The sequence below is a fragment of the Aulonocara sp. 'chitande type north' Nkhata Bay genome, linkage group LG4 (assembly GCF_057382095.1).
Source record: "Aulonocara sp. 'chitande type north' Nkhata Bay isolate Kocher_YH1m ecotype deep benthic linkage group LG4, A_spYH_male_GT1.1, whole genome shotgun sequence".
Taxonomy (NCBI): Eukaryota; Metazoa; Chordata; class Actinopteri; order Cichliformes; family Cichlidae; genus Aulonocara; species Aulonocara sp. 'chitande type north' Nkhata Bay.
The window spans coordinates 21759941-21783110 of NC_141347.1; the positions used below are offsets into that span (position 1 = coordinate 21759941).

Sequence of the window (23170 nt, forward strand, 5' to 3'; positions counted from 1 at the left end):
TACATCTCATATTATTGGATTATTACAGTAGTAGAAGTTTGCCTTTGGCGAACGCTTTCATCGGTGTTATCTAACTTTTCCAGTTACATTTTGGGAGATGCTTTGGGTTATAATTGCTAAATCTTGTCTATTAGCAAACCATGGAATTAAGCTTCTCTCATGTCTAAATATGATGAAAGTATTAAGAAGCAGGTCCGGTAGCATTTTTTAAAAATAATTATTATTTTGTTTCATTTAGTAGGTGATTGATGTGGACACATTATTATTATTATTATTATTATTATTATTATTATTATTATTATTATTATTATTATTAGGACTGTGTGCACACAGTCCTAATAATGAAATTGAGGGGAAAAAAACATATGTGTAAGCACATTATGGATATGTAGCCATACTTAATCTGTGGGCTACTCAGAAACAATAGTTGTGGGCCTTTCAAAGAAGCCCGGAAAAGGGAACCACAGTTTATAAAATGTGTTTTTTCACCCACAAACTGTATATCTATTTTTTTCTAAATCCATACAGGACATATCTTTTACCCATTGCACATACGAGGGGGGAGAAGAGTCTTTCCACTTAAGTAAAATAGCTCATCTGGCCAGCAGTAATGAAAAGTTTAATGTTCTGTGTCTGGAGTTGGGCAACTTCAGGTTCTGGCCCGCACCAAACATAGCACAGAGTGACTCTGGTTTAATTTGATGCTGCATGACTTCAGACATTATATAGAAAGCAGAGGTCCAAAAGTTGGCCAACGAAGGACAGGATCAGTGCATATGAAGTAATCTACCAGGGGCACCCCCACACCTTCTACAGGTTGGGTCTGCCTCTGGCACCAACTTAGCCCTTAAATTCAATCTTAAATTGAATGAGTGTGTGTCGAGCACACAATGATATAATGTGAACTTGGCCAAGGATAGAGTCCCACAGTTCTTTTGTCAAATGAGAGTTAAGGTCCTGTTCCCATTTAGATTTGATGGCAGCTATTGAAGAACATTTTAAATTGGAAATTGAATTGTACAAGGCTGATATTATGCCCCTAGAGGCTGGATTGACTATTAAAAAGCCATACTTTATCCATTGTTTAGTAATTTGAACTATATAAATGCACCACATTCATGTTTGCTTCTATATAAAAACTCTTTGCAAAATAATGATTAGCCATCCTAAAAGGTGTCAGATAATGTCTGAAAATGCCTATTCATGCTTTACTAATAGTTAATTACTATTATAAAATAATTATAGTCTTTAACAATGTAAAAATGTGAATAATTATTTGAAATTTTAGATGTTAATAATTTAACTGGTTTTTATTTTTAACCAAGGCTTGTACATTTCCAGGGGCAGAGAAGCATGAATCAAGAAAAAACACATTGATAAATAAGCCCCTACGACACACACACACACACGTATATATTTGTAACAAATTTAAAGGCGTTTGACTGTTTCCAGCTCGATTAAAAGGTCTTAGTTTTGACCCTTTGATTCCACGATGTCGCGATAACTTCTTCGTCTGACAGAAATGTGAGTTAATAATTTGAAGATGGGCACCGTCCAGCTGCAATAAACGACCTGATCGGTACACTTAAAGAGAGGTAGCTCTTCTCTGATTTTTTTAAAACTATTTTTAGATTTTAGAGTCATGTGACATCATCAGGAAGTACTCGGCTACATGACACTGTAGTTTACGGGCTGGCGCAGCTTACACCGGCCAGCATGCTTATATCGACTACCTGTTTATGCTTGACGAAGTATTTAACATCTCGTGCAGAAGACAGGTGCGTTCAAGTAAATGATTCATACGTTAACTAATCAAACCTCTTCTTGAAGCGTCGCTCACTGTGGTGCGCATGCGTGTGCGGGTACCATGAAGGTAAAGGTGATCTCCATCCTGGAAGACAACTACATGTACCTGGTGATAGAGGAGCAGAGCAAACAGGCGATAGCTGTGGACCCGGCTGTGCCACACCGGGTGAGAGACATTGTTGTGCCTGTGATTTAAAAATGGCGTCATACTTCAGAAAAGACTTCAACTTATTTTTTTGATCATCTATGTATCTAACAAAACAAGGAAACAGTTTAAAAATTGATTCAGTGAAAAATCGAAAACTGGTTTGTTAAAAATAAGGAAATTTTAAAAAGCAATATTCATAGATACTGTAGAGAAAGTGCACTACAGATACCATACTTGCTTTGAGAGTGTTTATGGAGAGGTCAGAGGTATACAGAGGTCAAAAGGAATTGCACTGTCTCCAGAGAAGGCATGATAGGGTGCAAAGAGACACACTCTGGAAGTCAGTATGAGGAAGTGAGGAGTGACAGAGAAGTAGGGTGATGCAGGACCTGTATGAGGACAGCGAGATGGTGGTGAGGTGTGTTTGCTATGATGAGGCAGGAGTCAGGCAGGAGTCTCTGTGGGGACTATCATGTTTGCAGCAGACACTGTGATTTGTAGTGAGAGTGAAGCAAAACAGAATACATGTGTGTGAATGAGAGGGCGACAGGCATAGCTGGACTGGCCATCGGGCATACCGGGCATTTGCCCGGTGGGCCGCTGGCGATTTTTTGTTTTTATGGGCCGATGGATTTTTTTTTTTTTTTTTTTTTTTTTTTTTTTAGGAAGGGTATATATAATGGAAGGTGTTGGATTGGCCAATTGGTCATGATCGACTCTGGGCTGGACCAATTACAGCCGAGGAGGCTGGATGCACCCTCCCCCTTGTTTAGCAATCACGTGATTTTCGCGCATTGCATGCCGGGAACTCGTGGCAAAACAATCCAAGTACCGCATCAAATGCAAACATTTGCAGCACCGCAAAACGTTCATTCTCCGGTTCCAATACCTTCTTTTTTTTCTTTGCCGCACAAAAAAGGAATGTACAAAACAAAAGGAGAACAATGCCGGTCCGTACAAAGACAGACTCGACGAAAAGACAAAGAAAAGATACGAGGAAAAAATCAAAGGAGTGAAAGAGTGGACAAAAGACGTCAGCGTGCTGCCCAACTTTCACCACGCTCAGATTTATAATTATACGCTTCTTGGAGTGAGTGCATACACTCATGAAGTTTAGTAACTTCAGGTCACTGCAACAAGCCCAGGTACAGTTTACCGACGGACAGGACCTTGAAACGCACCGTGTAGAACGAAAGACTATTGTACATATCATAAGTTTACCAGTCTCACAAATCGTCTTCATAAATACACATTCATTAACAGTTTATTAATAGGACCTTTGAGCTCAACGGTAATTAATTAGTAGTGGAAATAATTTCTGGTAGTGTAACAGTGTTTATGTGGTATTATTCCACTTGCCACAAATATCAGTGTAATGGGGAAACAGCGCCCCCCCTCTCGGTGTGGCTGGCTGCAGTAATCGCTGCCAGTCTGCCATAGCCATACGAGAGGTGAGTTGTATTGTTCCGCACACAATATAGCTAAGTAGTACAGACACATAAAACATGTTTGATTAGCTGACGAGCACCGAGTGTAATAAGTGCTTAGTGGACACATGTCCAACACCAGTTTTATGTACTTTTCATTTGTTTATTAATGTGTGAAACTGCATGCTAAAGCGGAATGCTAATGAGATGTTCTGCCGTAGTGTGCTGTGCGGAGTGGTGTGTGGCGAGCCTGTGCACTGATAATACACCGTGGCAACGATCGATCAGAGACTCCTTGTCTTTTTAAAAACACTACACAACGCAGAGTCGAGGAGTCTGTTTGGGCCGAACTGTTGCAGCGGGATGAAGCAGAAACCGGTTACAGTAGCATTACAGAAATGTAGCAGTGACAATAATATTGTATGTTGTAATCGCAATGGACAATTAGTGATACAAAACAACTGTTTTATCTTGTGAATAAAAGTATATGGTTTTGTCAGTGTACCATGGTTATAACAGAAGCGAAACGCAATATTGTGTCAGGACAATTCACTATTTATGCACAATAAACAAAGGAGCATAGCGCTACAATTTCTGTTCAGCGCCAGACTTGCTTGTAACCTATATCACCAATTATGTTAAGAAAAATGACGCATTAACTACTACAAAACTCTGACCTTTGTGGGAATGCTTGGAGCAAACTAACATGTGAGCTGGAGTGTTCTGAGATGTTATATTTGGTATATCCAGACCATCCGTCGGCTCTTACTTCGGAAACATGGCTTAAAAATTTTCACTTCAACGACGTAATCCGATAAAAAAAAAAAACGATCTCTTTACCCATCGGCTTCCCGTGGCTGTCATGCGACCGGCTATTGCAGTTAATAATACAACAGCTTCTTGCCATTTTTTGGGTTTCTTTTTATCGCTGTGTAACTGAGTTCAATTGAAAGCCTGCGTGCGCTAGTACCTCTTGCCACAAGTTCCCAGAATCCTTTGCGGTTTTATCCCTGAATGACGTCACATTTCAATCTTTATCCTGGTGGGCCGGTCTCTAGTCAAAATGCCCGGGCCGATTTTTTGTCCCAGTCCAGCCTTGGCGACAGGTGTGACTCTGCAAGGGGCAAAAGAAGGGAAGGTGGATCAGTTTAATTATGAGCCAACAAAAGAAGAAGAATTTTAAGGGCTGCAATAAATGTTTGCTTTCCTCATCATTTAATGCACCTTGTACATTCTCCTACTATTACACTTTTCTGAAGCTAAAACAATCATAGGACAAAGAAGCTGCACCTGAGGACTGTTTGGCTGTTTTGCTTTAAAAGTGACTGGATGATTTTTTTCCCCCCACAGCTGCTAGAAATAGTGAAACGAGAAGGCGTCTCCTTGATAGCTGTTCTCACCACACACCATCACTGGTAAGAGGAGCGTTTCGTGTCAGGTAACAACACTGCAAAGCATCTCAGTCAAATTGAGGCTAATGGAGTAATTTGGTGCCTCTGCTTACTAGGGACCACGCTCGTGGGAATGAGGCTCTGGTGAAGGAGGTCCCTGGCCTGAGGGTGTACGGGGGAGACGATCGAATCGGGGGTCTGACGGATAAAGTGACAAATGCACAGGAACTGAAGGTGTCCACAAAGCACCTACAGGAGCTCGATGAAGATGCCGTTTAGCTGCGTTTTGAAATTTTACAAACCTGTTGTCTTTTTCAGTTCTGATTTTTTTTTTGCCTCGTTGTCCTTTTCTTCATCTGCAGTTTAGCTCCATCAATGTGAGGTGCCTGTTTACTCCCTGCCATACCTCTGGTCACATGTGCTACTTTGTTTGGGAGGATGAGTGCACTGACGCCCCTGCTGTGTTCACAGGTCTTTTTCTGTACACATAAAGAATCAGTGCACGGTTGAAATCCAAGACACTAGTAGATTTCGCCATACTGCTTCTGACTGTACAGTAAAGGCAAAAAAATGACTCACTTCATGTTGCAACTGTTGTGTCTTCAGGCAAATAATCTTAATAACTGATTTCTGAGTGGCTAGAGATATGAATACTATAAGTTGTCCATGTTGTGTGCGATGACAAAAACTGACCACTGCCTCCTGTGACATCCCCTTGTCCTTTCTTTGGGTTGCTAGGGGATACGTTGTTTATTGGTGGATGTGGACGGTTCCTTGAGGGTACAGCAGAGCAGATGTACCACAACCTCACCCAGGTGCTTGGTTCCCTACCTCAAGACACGGTTAGTGGAAACAAGAAATACTAACTGTTTGCGTATGCATGTGTGTACGACCTCTACAGGGTTAACAACAGCTAGCATGACCTCAGATAAGTCTAAATCACTATAGTGAATCATCACTCCACAACAATCAGTGAATTGAGGGCAGGACTGGCTCTCTTTTCACCCTTCATAGTACAAACTGTCTTAAAAATGGCACAAAGCCCAGAATGAGTAAAGATACTGAAGCTGTGCTGTGAGCTAATCCCTACTTTAAATGAGGCTTTGTTCATCTTTTAGAAGGTGTTTTGTGGGCACGAGTACACCATAAAGAACTTGAAGTTTGCCATGCTGGTGGAGCCAGAAAATGAAAAGGTTAAGGAGATGCTGAGCTGGGCCAGGGTGAGCATGATACAGGAAGCTGCTACAAGAATAAGGCTTGCAGTTTTCTCCTGATACGCAAATATATACAGATTACATAGTAGGTGATCCACAACTATTTCCAGTGTGTTAAAGGCATTTCAGTTAGATCATTGTTGTTGTTGTTTTTAAATATCTTGGACAACAATGGTGGTCTGTTGCACAGATAAGTAATCCTTTACAGGCTTTTGCTGCACAGAGAATAGTCCAAGCCTTAATCTTTAAATACATTTAAATATGTTTATACCAGGTTTCTTAAAGTGTTTGCTGTCTCTGCAGGCAAGAGATGATGATGACAAACCCACAGTGCCATCTACACTGATGGAAGAATTCGAATACAACCCTTTTCTTCGTGTCTCGTGAGTCTGGATGTTTATGTATAGCATATATAGAGTGATGGGTCAGGTGAAACACAATTACTTTAAAATCAAGTTAGTCACTATAAGCAACCTTTAATTCCTGTTCCAGAAACAAAAACTCCCTTTGTGGGAAACCCTTTGGGTCATTTCCAGCTCTGTGCTTTACCAGCTTTGCATCATTCACAGTTTAAAATAACCCTTGTTTATGTTATAATGGCTCTTGGAACTGCCTCCTACTAACTAAGTAACTAACTTTCTTGTGATTGGCTACCCCTCACAAACAGATTAGATACATTTTCTAGTCACGATTCATCTTTGTTTATATTTTGCTCAGAAAATGGGAAATGGGTGGAGGGATTCATTGAAACAGCTACAAACATATACATCAAATAAAAGTATATAAGACAAAAACATATTCTGTACAATCCTAACAAGCTTTAAAGTTAATATTTGATATGACCACCTTTATTCTTTAATACAGCCTGAACTCTCTTAGAGAAGCTTTCTCATCATTTCTTTAAGTAGTCTTCAGGAAAAGTCTTCCAGACTTCTTGAATTAGCTTCAAAGCTCTTTTTTTGGATCATGGCTGCTTTTTGTTCTGTTTTCTGTCCAGATGATCCCACACTGCTTCAAAAATGTTGCAGTCCAGCCTCTGGGGAGGCCAGTCCATGACTAATAGTGTTTCACTGTTTGTTTTTCTATCCAAGTGTGCTTTTACTGCATTGACAGTGTCGTTTCCACATTGCACTGATCTTCAGTGCTGTTCTTGTGTAATTTGGCATACCTCAGCTTTGCCTCCCTGTCCTTAAAAATTGCTTCTTAACAGCCACCCTTCCACTTCCTGCGGCTGAACAGATTTTCCTATTTGTTAATGGCATGACTTTCAGATGGTGTTCATCTGCTATCAATATATATTTTTTTTTTTAGGCGTGCCACTTCTTCTTTTGTCTTCCACTTGTCCAGTTTCCTCTCTTTCTTCTTGTTTTTTTTTAAGGACACTGTACACCAAGCTTTCAGCGAATAGTTTTTTAAGCTACTATTTTGTGTCAGTCAAACTGTATTATCTTTGGTATTTTTCATAGATGTAACTGTAACAAATTATGTGTTTTTGTTACAGGCTGCTAGAAACAAAGTGCCTAAAGATACTGTTTAAAATAGGTTCTTTGCTAATTTGTCACAACACCGGTTCATCACTTGAGTTGGATTCGTTGTTTATGCTCGAATGATTCATAGGACAGTGTTAAGTGGCTGAGTAAATAATAACAATAAAAAAACATTCCTTTGAAAATGATTCACACTATTTTGCTCAAGACCACTTTAAAACGTTACAAGATAGTTTGATTCCTTGGAAGCAAAAGGGTGACTCAAGACTTGCACAACACTTCACGTACGACTGAAAAACAGGAAACGCTCAGTAACCGTGTGTTATTCTCTATGCTCGAATCAGTTTGTGGTCAACTGTTTTTAAAACCTGGACTGAACTAGAGGGAAGCTCTTAGTTTTCTCAAATATTTTTATTTTGTACTATAGTGTAGTGTAGTGGTGCATCAGTTGTGTTTCTTCCTTTTCAAATCTTTTTTTACTGCAGGGAGGAAGCAGTGCAGAAGTTCACGGGGAAGACTGACCCCATAGAGGTGCTGAGGGTCCTGCGAAAAGAGAAGGACAAATTCAAGAAGCCCAAGGAGAGACTTCCTCCTCACGCCATGCTGGCTCTGGAATGGGGGCTCCTCAGACCTTGAAGTCCACATTCACAGGCATCAGCAGTAGTATGTAAATCAGTTAACCAGAGCTAACAGAATGAGGATGAGGGTGAAAAACTGAATGCAGCGAGACACAAGACCTGTAGAGTGCATTGTTTTGTTGCTTTAAAACAAAGTCTGACCAATACACCCCTGAGTGCTGGTTAACCATCAAGTGGAATCCCCTCTTTGCATTTAAAATGCAGTACAAAGCTGCTGTCATTAAATATTCCTCAGAAACAAATTAATTTAGAGGCCGGTCTCCCAGTCTCTTACACACCAACTGCACCAGTTAACGTCTGTTAATACCAATTTTCAGTAAAACTGTCGAGATTACATTTTGTGTATTTATTGATTCAAATAACTGGTTTTGGAAGAAATGTAACCTTCAGTTCATTATTATTTGTATGCATGTGAAACTTTCATTGCTTTGATATTTACTTTTTTTTTTATAGACATTTTTCTGTCTGGTAACATTGCTACAGTTCTCTCATTTAACTTTTTTGGTCAGTTTAGAGATGATGTATATGTGTATATATATATTTCCCAGTGTCTTTGTCCTCTTAATTCTGGAAGTGAAAGCTTCAGATCTAATTTACCTTAATTTAAGTGAATTTGTTTGTCATTTAGACTCTACCTTGTGCTCACTATTTTGGGACAGGTATCGAATATGTTAAAGTGTATTACAAGGGTAGAAAAATACATGCAGTGAACATCACTATGAATGTAAATTGATGATTTTCATCCCAAAGATTACATGCACAAAATACAAGAGCCTAAAAGCTGTATATGGGAGTCAAAAGATTATTTAATAAAACATCGGTCTCAATCCATATTCAGGACACAGTGTTCTTTTTTCAGTAACTTATAAAACACACAGCTATAATTAATGTTTATTTTCAAAATGTGTACACACATGTAACGATCAAATCAATGAATACATTTTGCTTACATTTTAACAGGTTTTCACATATTTACTAAGAATATATGAGCTTGTTGGCTGTGTCAACTTTATACCAAAGTTTTCAGCAGCACAAAGGTGGCCCAGTGGCTAAATCACTGCGATGACTTTTGCTGAACCTGTTCAAAGCAGGTTAAATGGCACATTTTCATCTTTAAATGCAATACAGATTCTCTGCTGGTGGAATACCTTACATATGTGCACGTTATTAAGCCGTATCTTAGTAACATCACAAATGAAGCTCAGCTGTAAAGCATCATCTCTGATTAGAATTGGATGACACTCATAGGGATCATTTTGTGTGCAAGAGTCGTCGTGTGATGTGTGAAATGCTCATTTTTTAATGTGAGTGTACATAGAACCTGAAGCAGAAATGCCAGTTTAACAGAGAAACTTGATAACCACCTCCATTATCGCCGACTCTGGTTTTAGGTTTTGTCAAGGCAGCTAAGGAAGAGACAGCCTGACTGTGTTGGTCTTCCTTCATTGTATACCCCTCTGCCATAAAGCTTTTAGGTGAGGAAAGTGTTTTACAAAGAGGTATTAGCAAACAAATATTATATATTTGGACGATCTGTAGACACAGCCTGTCCAAAATTTGTGCAAAATAAAACTCTGCAGAAACACTCTGCTGGACAACAAAAAACATGTATCACCACTTCATAGCGAGACCATTGGTCATTTTTTCCACAGTGTGGTATTGTGTGTGTAACAGCTCTTTGGCTCTTTCATCTCCTACACTGTTGAGCCAGGACTGGTACAATTCAGCTACGCGAGCGTCATCTTCTGGCAACAGGGGGCGCTCTGCTTTGTAGAGATCCTCAACTTTCTGGAGCAACTCCTTTTGGTTTTGGCCAGTCGAGGGCTTCACCTGCCCGCCGCCATTCAGGCATCCTGAACAAGAGGTAAAGACAAACATAGATAAACATTAAATAACAAACGGCAAGCTGATGTGACTATTGTGGAGTTTGTTTGTTGGTTATTCCCCTGACGATGTAATGCATGCATGTTGTACTATTCACTTCACAGATGTGACTAAATGCTGCATCTTATAATTTCATGTCCATTTGTATGTAGCAATGCCATTTTTAAAACATTCGGACCAGCTTATCGCTTAGCGTGGCTAATTTGCATGTAAAAATGATAGTGCTGAGGTAACAATTCAGTCTCTTATGTGGGTAACCTCCTATTCTAATAGGTCAAAAGTTCAATGGCTCACATGAGAAAAAAAAAAAAAAAAAAAAAAAGGTATCTGGAAAGTTGAACATCTGCATTTTTCACCTCACCTGATGGGCAGGCCATAACTTCAACAAAGTGGTAAGGCGATTTTCCCCTCTTGAGTTTTTGCACCAGGTTCTGAATGTTGCGGAAGCCGTAGGCTGAGGCAAAGCACAGCAGGACAACGCCATCTTTCTCTAGACTCACCTCCTGGAAGTCTTTATTCCTGTGACAAAGAGTGATTGTGTCGGGTTCTTGCATCATATAAATCAACAGAAACTGAACATTCCCCTGACATGGTGGAGTGGCATAATCAGTCTCATGAGTAGTGTTACTTTGAGATGATCTAGCTACTGTGAATGTGCATCACGAGCACAGAATGTGTCCTCATTTATATTTGGTTTCGAGCTTGGCTGTTCCAGGACACATCACACCACCGTGAAGCGCTTCTGCTGCTTTAAGAAGAGGCGACATGCTCACCTGAGGGTCTTGTAGGTAAGATTCTTCACCTCCTCTCCGAAAAGGTGCTTGGCAGCATGTGTAAAAACGTGATGCAGGTAACCTCCTGATCCACTCCCAGCATGACTCAGGAACTCATCTCCACAGAAACTGCTGAACCTGTGATAAAAAAATAAATGAACAGGGAATGAGTCTAGCTATGCAGGTGGAATTGTATAATTACTTTATGTGAGTGAATTATCAAATTTTTAAAAAAAAAAAGCAAAATGAAAAAGAACGTACATTATATCTGGGGCAGCAGACTCCAGATCATTAAGGGACACATTTTCCTCCTCCAGCATTTTCAGAACCTCCCCTTTAATAGATAGGAAAAATAAGACCGACGATAATGCGAGTCCATACGCACAAAGACCACTATAGGAGTAATCACTGTACCAGACGTGATGACACAATCCACTTCACGGGTCTCAGCGTTGGGCATGTAGAAGTCTGACCGTGAAGCCTCAAGTTTCTTGTCAAAGCAAGGCATTACTGCCACATGGTAGATCTGCTGTGGACTCAGCTTCTAAAAATACATGGAACACACATTTCAGCAGCCTCTCTTTTTGAGACTTTTGAACTGTGTATATTTACACCACTCCTCAACAAATACAAAGCTCACCTGTCGTTCAGCAAAATAGCTTTTGACCAAAGATCCCATCATCTGCTGGGGGGAGCGAGTGGTACTAATAAATGGAAGAATATACTCCCCGTGAGTCTTCTCTGCATAACAGATCCACCCTGAACCAAAGAGAGACACTTGCCTAAGACAGTCCAGGCTGGGTTGAAGAATAAAGTTGGTCAGACTAATTATTGACTTTCAAGCTTGTTAGAATTGTACAAACTCTGTGTACCCATTATCTACTCTATTTCAGTTTCATTTTGCACATTTCAATAAATCACTCCATCTATTTCCACCATTTTTCTAGCAAAATATAAAGAAATGAAGGGTGGCCCAAGACTTCTACACAGTATTATGTCAGTTATGTGGCCCATCACTGTTAACTAACCCAACTGCATACTGGATTACTAGATATTATTTGACACTGGAGGACTGACTTCTGTTAATTTAACCTTTGATCAAATCAATAAATATACCAAGTACCTAATAAAATTTTAAACATTCTATCTTTCTTTGTGAGAGTGGAACATTTTTTTTTTTTTTTTTTTTTTTTTTTACACACAAGGACAGTAAACGATGAAAGACAAACAAGGATGACGTGAAAAAGGCAGGACCCTCCAACATCACTAATTTTACTTTGTGCTCCTGAGTGTTTCTGGTGGAATACCTGGACAGGCTGACGTTAGCATGGGCAGGGCCTTACTATCCTGTTCCTTCCTTTGTAAACGCTCCACAAACTCTCTCTGACTTTCCAGCAGACTAAAGGTCCGACTGAAGCTGGTATCAAACACATGATGAACTCCTGCAACAACAGTAACAACAACAATTTTCAGAGGTGACTATGTCAACCTAAATAAGCCCATTGTTTGAATGCATATTTACACTCACCAAGGTCTTTGAAGAACGAGGTAAGCCTCCTGCCTGCCTCACTACTGCTCAGGTTATAATGTGCTGCCAGGGAGGCTCTGGCCTGTGGTGACACTGACACCACCACAATCTTTTGCTCTGTCTCATTGGCCTGAAGTTGAAATGATTCACAGGTGAAAATGATGCCAGGCTAAATTATTAGTCTCATGTAAGTAGCATTCAGACGACGTAACTCTACCTTGTTCCTACGGAGCACTTTGAAGAGCTCTTCATGGCTTTGCTGTGTGATGAGGACACTCTCAGCTGAGGTGATACAGCCACTGCAGGCCAAACAGTCGTTCAGTGTGATCTTTGCTTTCTCCAACTTCTGCTTCCCACCATCCTAAAAACACATTTGATGAACTCAAAATATGGGGCGGTGCAATACCTGAAATTCAACAACTCAAACTCAAGCCTTTAAACCCACCTTGTTGACTTGTACATAACTGCCATCATCTTCTATCTGTATTTTGGCCACAGATTTACCTTGTTTCTTCTCTAGTTTGACAGGCTTAACACACTCCTGCAGAAAAAAGTCAACAAGAAAAAAGAAATTAGCAATTTTTTAAATGCTAAATCCACATACAATGTTCTTTTAATTCTTTTATTGTTCTCAATTTTGGGGTTTGCCACGGTGGATCATCTTCCACCACCTGGCCCTAGTATCCCCTCCTGTCACACCAACTCTCTGCATGTCCTTTTTCACTACATCCATGAATCTCACTAAGGTCTACCTCTTTTCCCCATTCCTGCTTTCTCTGGTTCCACAAAGACACAGTGCAACACCTTCAGACCTTCTCTATCAACACTCTCAAAGCAAACACTGCTCCTTCTCGGAGCAACATACTGAAACACATACTGCTGCTCACTGATTGGTCACCTTCACCTTAGGTCTTCTTAACCTAACTTCCACACCTTTTTTCTCATATCTTCATGGTGTGGCTCATCAGCTTAATCTGGTTAAAAGGTTCACTAGGCATTTCATTCCTCCATAGGTATGTCATCTCGATCAACCGCCTTTCCATTCATGTACAATAGAAAACAATTTATGACAACGCCCAGAGGCACCAAAGAAAACTAAAACAACACAGGAAAAAGTATATGATAGGACATAAAACACAAAACCATTGCTAGCGAGCGCGATAAGCTCTTTTTAAAAGACTTGTTTCCAGCAGTTCGTCATACTTGCGTCATGATCGCTATAACTAGCAGTAAGCTAACTGCGCAACATCCGTCTCGTCACTTTAAAGTTCACGGATTTTACAAACTGAGACAAAATTACTCCAATTTATAAATATCGTAATATGGCGAACTTTGTTCGAAAACTACTCTATGTCAACTCACAACAGATAAGAACAGTTACGGTTAGATATGCTAGCGACTTGGGTAGGTTTTCTTCAATTAGTATTATTTTTTTATACATACACGTGAAGCTAATCACTCGTTAGCGATGTCCCACAAAAATACATATGATATTGTAAGATGTTACACGAGTGTTACAAAACCTGCCTGAGAAGGAGTTATAAAATCATCGAGGTCTGTCAGCTGCAGCACACCGCTGAAATGAGAAGCCATATTTACTGCCGTAAAGTTTACTCGTATGTCGCGAATAGCAGGGAGAAACACAGACACAAACCTTAGAAATGTCAACTGTATACCTATGTCAATAAATACATAAATTATATTGTTTTACGAAGCCAAAACACTGATACCCACAATTATCTTTTTTCTACGAATGTTTTCTTTAAAGCGTAAAACCACTTGACCCTTAAATGACCCCCCCACTGCAAGGTCATTTAAGGGTAAAAGATCACCAGTACATTTGCCAAAGTCTTATTTTTGTATTGCGTTGTTTAACTGTATAAAAAGTGATCCATATGAGGACAATCTTGACATGAGTAATGACACAATAAGTGTAAGGACACATGAAGTATATGAAGCCATTCATAGGTTGTCTGATAATAAATCCTCTGGTTCGGATCACATCACTGCAGAACATTTAAAACATGCTAGTTTAAGGCTAGCTCCTCTTTTAGCACTCTGTTTCACTGGGTTTATGATTCATGGCATATTACCAGACTCAATGCTGTGTATTTTACTGGTACCAGTTATGAAAGACAAAGCTGCAAAAGTGAGCTGTTTGGATAATTACAGGCCGATTGCACTAGCCAGTATTTTATCTAAGGTGTTAGAAAGAATCCTGTTTGATAGAGTTAGTGTGTTCATCTCTTCTCTGGATAATCAGTTTGGCTTTAAACCAAAGCACGGCACTGACATGTGCATATATGCACTCAAGGAAATAGTCAGATTGTATAGGGCTAAAAATTCATCTGTCCTCATGTGTTTCATTGATGCCTCTAAGGCTTTTGATCGAGTGAACCACAGAAAACTTTTTGATAAATTGAAGACACGGGGAGTTCCTCAATACATCGTGAGGATTCTCTCTTACTGGTACGCTCATCAGAACATGCAGGTTAAATGGGGAAGCAGTATTTCTGCCCCCTTTGGTGTCAGCAATGGTGTCAGACAGGGTGGGATTTTGTCTCCAATTTTATTTAATTTATATGTCGATGATTTGTCCATACAGCTGAGAGCCTGTAACACTGGGTGTATATTAGGTGAAGCACTGATAAATCATCTTGTGTATGCAGATGACCTGGTTGTTTTTAGTCCAAGCAGTGCTGGGTTACAGGATCTTCTTAATGTCTGTACTGAATATGGTGTGCAATATGACATTGAGTACAATGCTGCTAAAAGTGCTGTTTTGATATGTAGAACCAAGCAGGATAAACAGCTAAATTTCCCTTTGTTTAAACTGGCACAAAAAACTCTTGAAGTTCATAAAAAGGTGAAATACCTCGGTCACTTTATTACTGAGCAAATGAATGATGATGATGACATATACAGACAACGATGTAAGCTCTATGTGCAGGCAAATACTATTGCACGCAAATTCAGCTTTTGTTCACTTCCAGTTAAAGTGGCTTTGTTTAAAGCGTATTGCACACCGCTATATACTGCCCCCTTGTGGTCATCCTACAAACAATGTAGCATGCAGAAGCTGCATGTTGCATATAATGATGCGATGAGAATCCTTTGCAGGATACCTAGAAGTGGTAGTGCCAGTCAGATGTTTGTAGCTGTGGGTGTCTGGACTTTTAAAGCACTTTTAAGAAAGTTAATGTTCAGTTTTAGAGAACGACTGGATGGTTCGAGTAACAGTATAATTTTAGCACTTACAGATCCGACAGTGAGTGGTTCCCGTTACTCATCCAGTCTCAGAAAGCACTGGTTAAAGTGTTTGTGTATTTATTGATTTATTTTAAGTAATTGTGTTTTATGTATATTATGGTTTTATATTTTTACAAATGATTTATATACTTATTTATATACATATATATATTTAATGGTATACCTTGTGTTGTGTGTGTGTGTTTCTTGTCTTGTTTTTATGGACATGTAGTCTGCCAATAAAGATTGAATTGAATTGAATTGAAATTTCTTTTTCCTCCTCACAGATGTAAGCGACACTCAGTTAGGTCGAGGGCGCAGGAAGAAAACTGCTTCCCTTAAAGTGTCTGACCAGTCAGATGAAACAGAAGGAGTCGTATCTGACAGTGGTGACAGTGACAAGCTCATGTATAAAGTCAACACAGAGGGACGTTACATTTGCCACCTTTGTAAAAAAACATTTAAAACTGTGAGTTTGCATTTATTTTAATTGGAAAATGTAAACACAATGGTTATTAGGAGTTTATGTTGCTAATTTGGCCTGTGTGATTTATTCATTTTTTCTTCTTCTCAGACCAATATCTTGAGAACGCACATGAAAACTCACAGTGACCAGAAAAACTTCTCATGAGACCTATGTGGGACGTCGTTTCGAACAAAAGGTTCCCTGATTCGTCACAACCATCGCCACACCGGTACGACGAGAAAACCGACGTCACACGAGACCTATTTATTTAATCCGACGTCATCTCGTGAAAATGACCTAACTACATTTTAAATGACATCTTTTCTCTTGCAGATGAGCGGCCGTATCGATGTACCCTGTGTGGCCAGGCCTTCAGAGAATCCGGTGCTCTCACCAGACACCTCAAAGCTCTCACACCATGCACAGAAAAGATCCGCTTTGTTCAGTACAAGGAAATCCTGGTCAGCAAGGATGGAGTGCAGAAAGGTTGGATTTAGCTCCTGTCTTTGTGTATTTGTTCTTAAGAAACTAGCTAAAAACTAACAAGTCGTCTTTATGGATGTATAGTCAGTTTAATTTATAGTGTATTATGCCTCAGTTTGAAGATTTGCTGATTCTTTGCGATTTGTTCAGGAATCGACGCTGATCAAGCTGCAGTGGCTGCCCAGCAAGAGGTTGTAGTTGTGGAGGAGCAGCAGCCGGTGGAGCAGGAAATGGTGGAGGCTGAGACCGCTGTGGTCAGTGTGGTAGAGTCTGGTTCCCAAGAGGTTCTCCATCAGGTCCACTTTACAATGGAGGTTGATGGAACTACACAGGAGCAACAGGTTAGGATGAAGATTCAAACACTATTTTTAAACTCTTGCTAAAATGCACACATAAGACATACTGAATCCTCTCCTTTAAAGTTATTTGGTGCATTTTTGCACGAGATTCTTTTGAGGCAGTTTAAAGTAGAGTTACACAGAATTTTTTTTTTTTCTTCAAATCTGCAAAGAGATGATTGCCAGCATTCATAATTTCTGGAACTTTTCTTTGATGTAGTTTTCTATTTGTTCAAATGTAACATTTCTCACAGTGCTCCAGCTTACTACAGAGAGCTTTCCTGTAAAAATGAAATCAGTTTATCCCACTTATATCTAACATGCTTTTCAATATCTGCACCCCTCTGTAATTACACTGGTAACATTGCTACAGTTCTCTCATTTAACTTTTTTGGTCAGTTTAGAGATGATGTATATGTGTATATATATATTTCCCAGTGTCTTTGTCCTCTTAATTCTGGAAGTGAAAGCTTCAGATCTAATTTACCTTAATTTAAGTGAATTTGTTTGTCATTTAGACTCTACCTTGTGCTCACTATTTTGGGACAGGTATCGAATATGTTAAAGTGTATTACAAGGGTAGAAAAATACATGCAGTGAACATCACTATGAATGTAAATTGATGATTTTCATCCCAAAGATTACATGCACAAAATACAAGAGCCTAAAAGCTGTATATGGGAGTCAAAAGATTATTTACTAAAACATCGGTCTCAATCCATATTCAGGACACAGTGTTCTTTTTTCAGTAACTTATAAAACACACAGCTATAATTAATGTTTATTTTCAAAATGTGTACACACATGTAACGATCAAATCAATGAATACATTTTGCTTACATTTTAACAGGTTTTCACATATTTACTAAGAATATATGAGCTTGTTGGCTGTGTCAACTTTATACCAAAGTTTTCAGCAGCACAAAGGTGGCCCAGTGGCTAAATCACTGCGATGACTTTTGCTGAACCTGTTCAAAGCAGGTTAAATGGCACATTTTCATCTTTAAATGCAATACAGATTCTCTGCTGGTGGAATACCTTACATATGTGCACGTTATTAAGCCGTATCTTAGTAACATCACAAATGAAGCTCAGCTGTAAAGCATCATCTCTGATTAGAATTGGATGACACTCATAGGGATCATTTTGTGTGCAAGAGTCGTCGTGTGATGTGTGAAATGCTCATTTTTTAATGTGAGTGTACATAGAACCTGAAGCAGAAATGCCAGTTTAACAGAGAAACTTGATAACCACCTCCATTATCGCCGACTCTGGTTTTAGGTTTTGTCAAGGCAGCTAAGGAAGAGACAGCCTGACTGTGTTGGTCTTCCTTCATTGTATACCCCTCTGCCATAAAGCTTTTAGGTGAGGAAAGTGTTTTACAAAGAGGTATTAGCAAACAAATATTATATATTTGGACGATCTGTAGACACAGCCTGTCCAAAATTTGTGCAAAATAAAACTCTGCAGAAACACTCTGCTGGACAACAAAAAACATGTATCACCACTTCATAGCGAGACCATTGGTCATTTTTTCCACAGTGTGGTATTGTGTGTGTAACAGCTCTTTGGCTCTTTCATCTCCTACACTGTTGAGCCAGGACTGGTACAATTCAGCTACGCGAGCGTCATCTTCTGGCAACAGGGGGCGCTCTGCTTTGTAGAGATCCTCAACTTTCTGGAGCAACTCTTTTTGGTTTTGGCCAGTCGAGGGCTTCACCTGCCCGCCGCCATTCAGGCTTCCTGAACAAGAGGTAAAGACAAACATAGATAAACATTAAATAACAAACGGCAAGCTGATGTGACTATTGTGGAGTTTGTTTGTTGGTTATTCCCCTGACGATGTAATGCATGCATGTTGTACTATTCACTTCACAGATGTGACTAAATGCTGCATCTTATAATTTCATGTCCATTTGTATGTAGCAATGCCATTTTTAAAACATTCGGACCAGCTTATCGCTTAGCGTGGCTAATTTGCATGTAAAAATGATAGTGCTGAGGTAACAATTCAGTCTCTTATGTGGGTAACCTCCTATTCTAATAGGTCAAAAGTTCAATGGCTCACATGAAGGAAAAAAAAAAAAAAAAAAAAGGTATCTGGAAAGTTGAACATCTGCATTTTTCACCTCACCTGATGGGCAGGCCATAACTTCAACAAAGTGGTAAGGCGATTTTCCCCTCTTGAGTTTTTGCACCAGGTTCTGAATGTTGCGGAAGCCGTAGGCTGAGGCAAAGCACAGCAGGACAACGCCATCTTTCTCTAGACTCACCTCCTGGAAGTCTTTATTCCTGTGGCAAAGAGTGATTGTGTCGGGTTCTTGCATCATATAAATCAACAGAAACTGAACATTCCCCTGACATGGTGGAGTGGCATAATCAGTCTCATGAGTAGTGTTACTTTGAGATGATCTAGCTACTGTGAATGTGCATCACGAGCACAGAATGTGTCCTCATTTATATTTGGTTTCAAGCTTGGCTGTTCCAGGACACATCACACCACCGTGAAGCGCTTCTGCTGCTTTAAGAAGAGGCGACATGCTCACCTGAGGGTCTTGTAGGTAAGATTCTTCACCTCCTCTCCGAAAAGGTGCTTGGCAGCATGTGTAAAAACGTGATGCAGGTAACCTCCTGATCCACTCCCAGCATGACTCAGGAACTCATCTCCACAGAAACTGCTGAACCTGTGATAAAAAAAAATAAATGAATAGGGAATGAGTCTAGCTATGCAGGTGGAATTGTATAATTACTTTATGTGAGTGAATTATCAAATTTTTAAAAAAAAAAAAGCAAAATGAAAAAGAACGTACATTATATCTGGGGCAGCAGACTCCAGATCATTAAGGGACACATTTTCCTCCTCCAGCATTTTCAGAACCTCCCCTTTAATAGATAGGAAAAATAAGACCGACGATAATGCGAGTCCATACACACAAAGACCACTATAGGAGTAATCACTGTACCAGACGTGATGACACAATCCACTTCACGGGTCTCAGCGTTGGGCATGTAGAAGTCTGACCGTGAAGCCTCAAGTTTCTTGTCAAAGCAAGGCATTACTGCCACATGGTAGATCTGCTGTGGACTCAGCTTCTAAAAATACATGGAACACACATTTCAGCAGCCTCTCTTTTTGAGACTTTTGAACTGTGTATATTTACACCACTCCTCAACAAATACAAAGCTCACCTGTCGTTCAGCAAAATAGCTTTTGACCAAAGATCCCATCATCTGCTGGGGGGAGCGAGTGGTACTAATAAATGGAAGAATATACTCCCCGTGAGTCTTCTCTGCATAACAGATCCACCCTGAACCAAAGAGAGACACTTGCCTAAGACAGTCCAGGCTGGGTTGAAGAATAAAGTTGGTCAGACTAATTATTGACTTTCAAGCTTGTTAGAATTGTACAAACTCTGTGTACCCATTATCTACTCTATTTCAGTTTCATTTTGCACATTTCAATAAATCACTCCATCTATTTCCACCATTTTTCTAGCAAAATATAAAGAAATGAAGGGTGGCCCAAGACTTCTACACAGTATTATGTCAGTTATGTGGCCCATCACTGTTAACTAACCCAACTGCATACTGGATTACTAGATATTATTTGACACTGGAGGACTGACTTCTGTTAATTTAACCTTTGATCAAATCAATAAATATAATAAGTAGCTAATAAAATTTTAAACATTCTTTCTTTGTGAGAGTGGAACATTTTTTTTTTTTTTTTTTTTTTTTACACACAAGGACAGTAAACGATTAAAGACAAACAAGGATGACGTGAAAAAGGCAGGACCCTCCAACATCACTAATTTTACTTTGTGCTCCTGAGTGTTTCTGGTGGAATACCTGGACAGGCTGACGTTAGCATGGGCAGGGCCTTACTATCCTGTTCCTTCCTTTGGAAACGCTCCACAAACTCTCTCTGACTTTCCAGCAGACTAAAGGTCCGACTGAAGCTGGTATCAAACACATGATGAACTCCTGCAACAACAGTAACAACAACAATTTTCAGAGGTGACTATGTCAACCTAAATAAGCCCATTGTTTGAATGCATATTTACACTCACCAAGGTCTTTGAAGAACGAGGTAAGCCTCCTGCCTGCCTCACTACTGCTCAGGTTATAATGTGCTGCCAGGGAGGCTCTGGCCTGTGGTGACACTGACACCACCACAATCTTTTGCTCTGTCTCATTGGCCTGAAGTTGAAATGATTCACAGGTGAAAATGATGCCAGGCTAAATTATTAGTCTCATGTAAGTAGCATTCAGACGACGTAACTCTACCTTGTTCCTACGGAGCACTTTGAAGAGCTCTTCATGGCTTTGCTGTGTGATGAGGACACTCTCAGCTGAGGTGATACAGCCACTGCAGGCCAAACAGTCGTTCAGTGTGATCTTTGCTTTCTCCAACTTCTGCTTCCCACCATCCTAAAAACACATTTGATGAACTCAAAATATGGGGCGGTGCAATACCTGAAATTCAACAACTCAAACTCAAGCCTTTAAACCCACCTTGTTGACTTGTATATAACTGCCATCATCTTCTATCTGTATTTTGGCCACAGATTTACCTTGTTTCTTCTCTACTTTGACAGGCTTAACACACTCCTGCAGAAAAAAGTCAACAAGAAAAAATAAATTAGCAATTTTTTAAATGCTAAATCCACATACAATGTTCTTTTAATTCTTTTATTGTTCTCAATTTTGGGGTTTGCCACGGTGGATCATCTTCCACCACCTGGCCCTAGTATCCCCTCCTGTCACACCAACTCTCTGCATGTCCTTTTTCACTACATCCATGAATCTCACTAAGGTCTACCTCTTTTCCCCATTCCTGCTTTCTCTGGTTCCACAAAGACACAGTGCAACACCTTCAGACCTTCTCTATCAACACTCTCAAAGCAAACATTGCTCCTTCTCGGAGCAACATACTGAAACACAGACTGCTGCTCACTGATTGGTCACCTTCACCTTAGGTCTTCTTAACCTAACTTCCACACCTTTTTTCTCATATCTTCATGGTGTGGCTCATCAGCTTAATCTGGTTAAAAGGTTCACTAGGCATTTCATTCCTCCATAGGTATGTCATCTCGATCAACCGTCTTTCCATTCATGTACAATAGAAAACAATTTATGACAACGCCCAGAGGCACCAAAGAAAACTAAAACAACACAGGAAAAAGTATATGATAGGACATAAAACACAAAACCATTGCTAGCGAGCGCGATAAGCTCTTTTTAAAAGACTTGTTTCCAGCAGTTCGTCATACTTGCGTCATGATCGCTATAACTAGCAGTAAGCTAACTGCGCAACATCCGTCTCGTCACTTTAAAGTTCACGGATTTTACAAACTGAGACAAAATTACTCCAATTTATAAATATCGTAATATGGCGAACTTTGTTCGAAAACTACTCTATGTCAACTCACAACAGATAAGAACAGTTACGGTTAGATATGCTAGCGACTTGGGTAGGTTTTCTTCAATTAGTATTATTTTTTTATACATACACGTGAAGCTAATCACTCGTTAGCGATGTCCCACAAAAATACATATGATATTGTAAGATGTTACACGAGTGTTACAAAACCTGCCTGAGAAGGAGTTATAAAATCATCGAGGTCTGTCAGCTGCAGCACACCGCTGAAATGAGAAGCCATATTTACTGCCGTAAAGTTTACTCGTATGTCGCGAATAGCAGGGAGAAACACAGACACAAACCTTAGAAATGTCAACTGTATACCTATGTCAATAAATACATAAATTATATTGTTTTACGAAGCCAAAACACTGATACCCACAATTATCTTTTTTCTACGAATGTTTTCTTTAAAGCGTAAAACCACTTGACCCTTAAATGACCCCCCCACTGCAAGGTCATTTAAGGGTAAAAGATCACCAGTACATTTGCCAAAGTCTTATTTTTGTATTGCGTTGTTTAACTGTATAAAAAGTGATCCATATGAGGACAATCTTGACATGAGTAATGACACAATAAGTGTAAGGACACATGAAGTATATGAAGCCATTCATAGGTTGTCTGATAATAAATCCTCTGGTTTGGATCACATCACTGCAGAACATTTAAAACATGCTAGTTTAAGGCTAGCTCCTCTTTTAGCACTCTGTTTCACTGGGCTTATGATTCATGGCATATTACCAGACTCAATGCTGTGTATTTTACTGGTACCAGTTATGAAAGACAAAGCTGCAAAAGTGAGCTGTTTGGATAATTACAGGCCGATTGCACTAGCCAGTATTTTATCTAAGGTGTTAGAAAGAATCCTGTTTGATAGAGTTAGTGTGTTCATCTCTTCTCTGGATAATCAGTTTGG

The 23170-nt window shown here is 39.7% G+C and overlaps 3 protein-coding genes and 1 long non-coding RNA gene across 5 annotated transcripts; 2 read left to right on the forward strand and 2 right to left on the reverse strand.

Annotated features, from left to right (window-relative positions):
- The first annotated feature begins 333 nt into the window (after window positions 1–333).
- LOC147332516 (hydroxyacylglutathione hydrolase-like protein) lies at window positions 334–9054 on the forward strand. Of its 2 annotated transcripts, none has more exons than XM_086289117.1 (9): window positions 334–1524; window positions 1831–1972; window positions 4732–4796; window positions 4889–5006; window positions 5135–5243; window positions 5511–5614; window positions 5891–5992; window positions 6290–6369; window positions 7959–9054. In XM_086289117.1, exons 2-9 carry the CDS (start codon window positions 1868–1870, stop codon window positions 8107–8109), a joined length of 834 nt encoding a protein of 277 aa, XP_086145243.1. In that variant the 5' UTR covers window positions 334–1524; window positions 1831–1867; the 3' UTR covers window positions 8110–9054. The 2 variants fall into 2 exon arrangements, with proteins under 2 accessions (XP_086145243.1, XP_086145242.1); XM_086289116.1 differs by having other exon boundaries at window positions 335–1595.
- LOC147332517 (cytosolic Fe-S cluster assembly factor narfl-like) lies at window positions 8898–13934 on the reverse strand. Its single transcript, XM_086289110.1, has 11 exons — window positions 13824–13934; window positions 12742–12837; window positions 12514–12657; window positions 12297–12426; window positions 12076–12210; window positions 11409–11527; window positions 11183–11312; window positions 11030–11102; window positions 10769–10906; window positions 10357–10514; window positions 8898–9964 (listed from the first exon to the last, which is right to left on the reverse strand). The coding sequence occupies exons 1-11, from the start codon at window positions 13887–13889 to the stop codon at window positions 9723–9725; spliced, it is 1431 nt and encodes a 476-aa protein (XP_086145236.1). The 5' UTR covers window positions 13890–13934; the 3' UTR covers window positions 8898–9722.
- LOC147332518 (uncharacterized) lies at window positions 13244–17701 on the forward strand. Its single transcript, XR_015128817.1, has 5 exons — window positions 13244–13309; window positions 15833–16014; window positions 16120–16240; window positions 16345–16497; window positions 16645–17701. It is a non-coding gene; the product is annotated as an uncharacterized LOC147332518 (long non-coding RNA).
- On the reverse strand, window positions 17521–22556 carry LOC147332519 (cytosolic Fe-S cluster assembly factor narfl-like). The gene is made up of 11 exons (XM_086289109.1): window positions 22430–22556; window positions 21348–21443; window positions 21120–21263; window positions 20903–21032; window positions 20682–20816; window positions 20022–20140; window positions 19796–19925; window positions 19643–19715; window positions 19379–19516; window positions 18967–19124; window positions 17521–18575 (listed from the first exon to the last, which is right to left on the reverse strand). Exons 1-11 carry the CDS (start codon window positions 22493–22495, stop codon window positions 18334–18336), a joined length of 1431 nt encoding a protein of 476 aa, XP_086145235.1. The 5' UTR covers window positions 22496–22556; the 3' UTR covers window positions 17521–18333.
- Window positions 22557–23170: the final 614 nt, after the last annotated feature.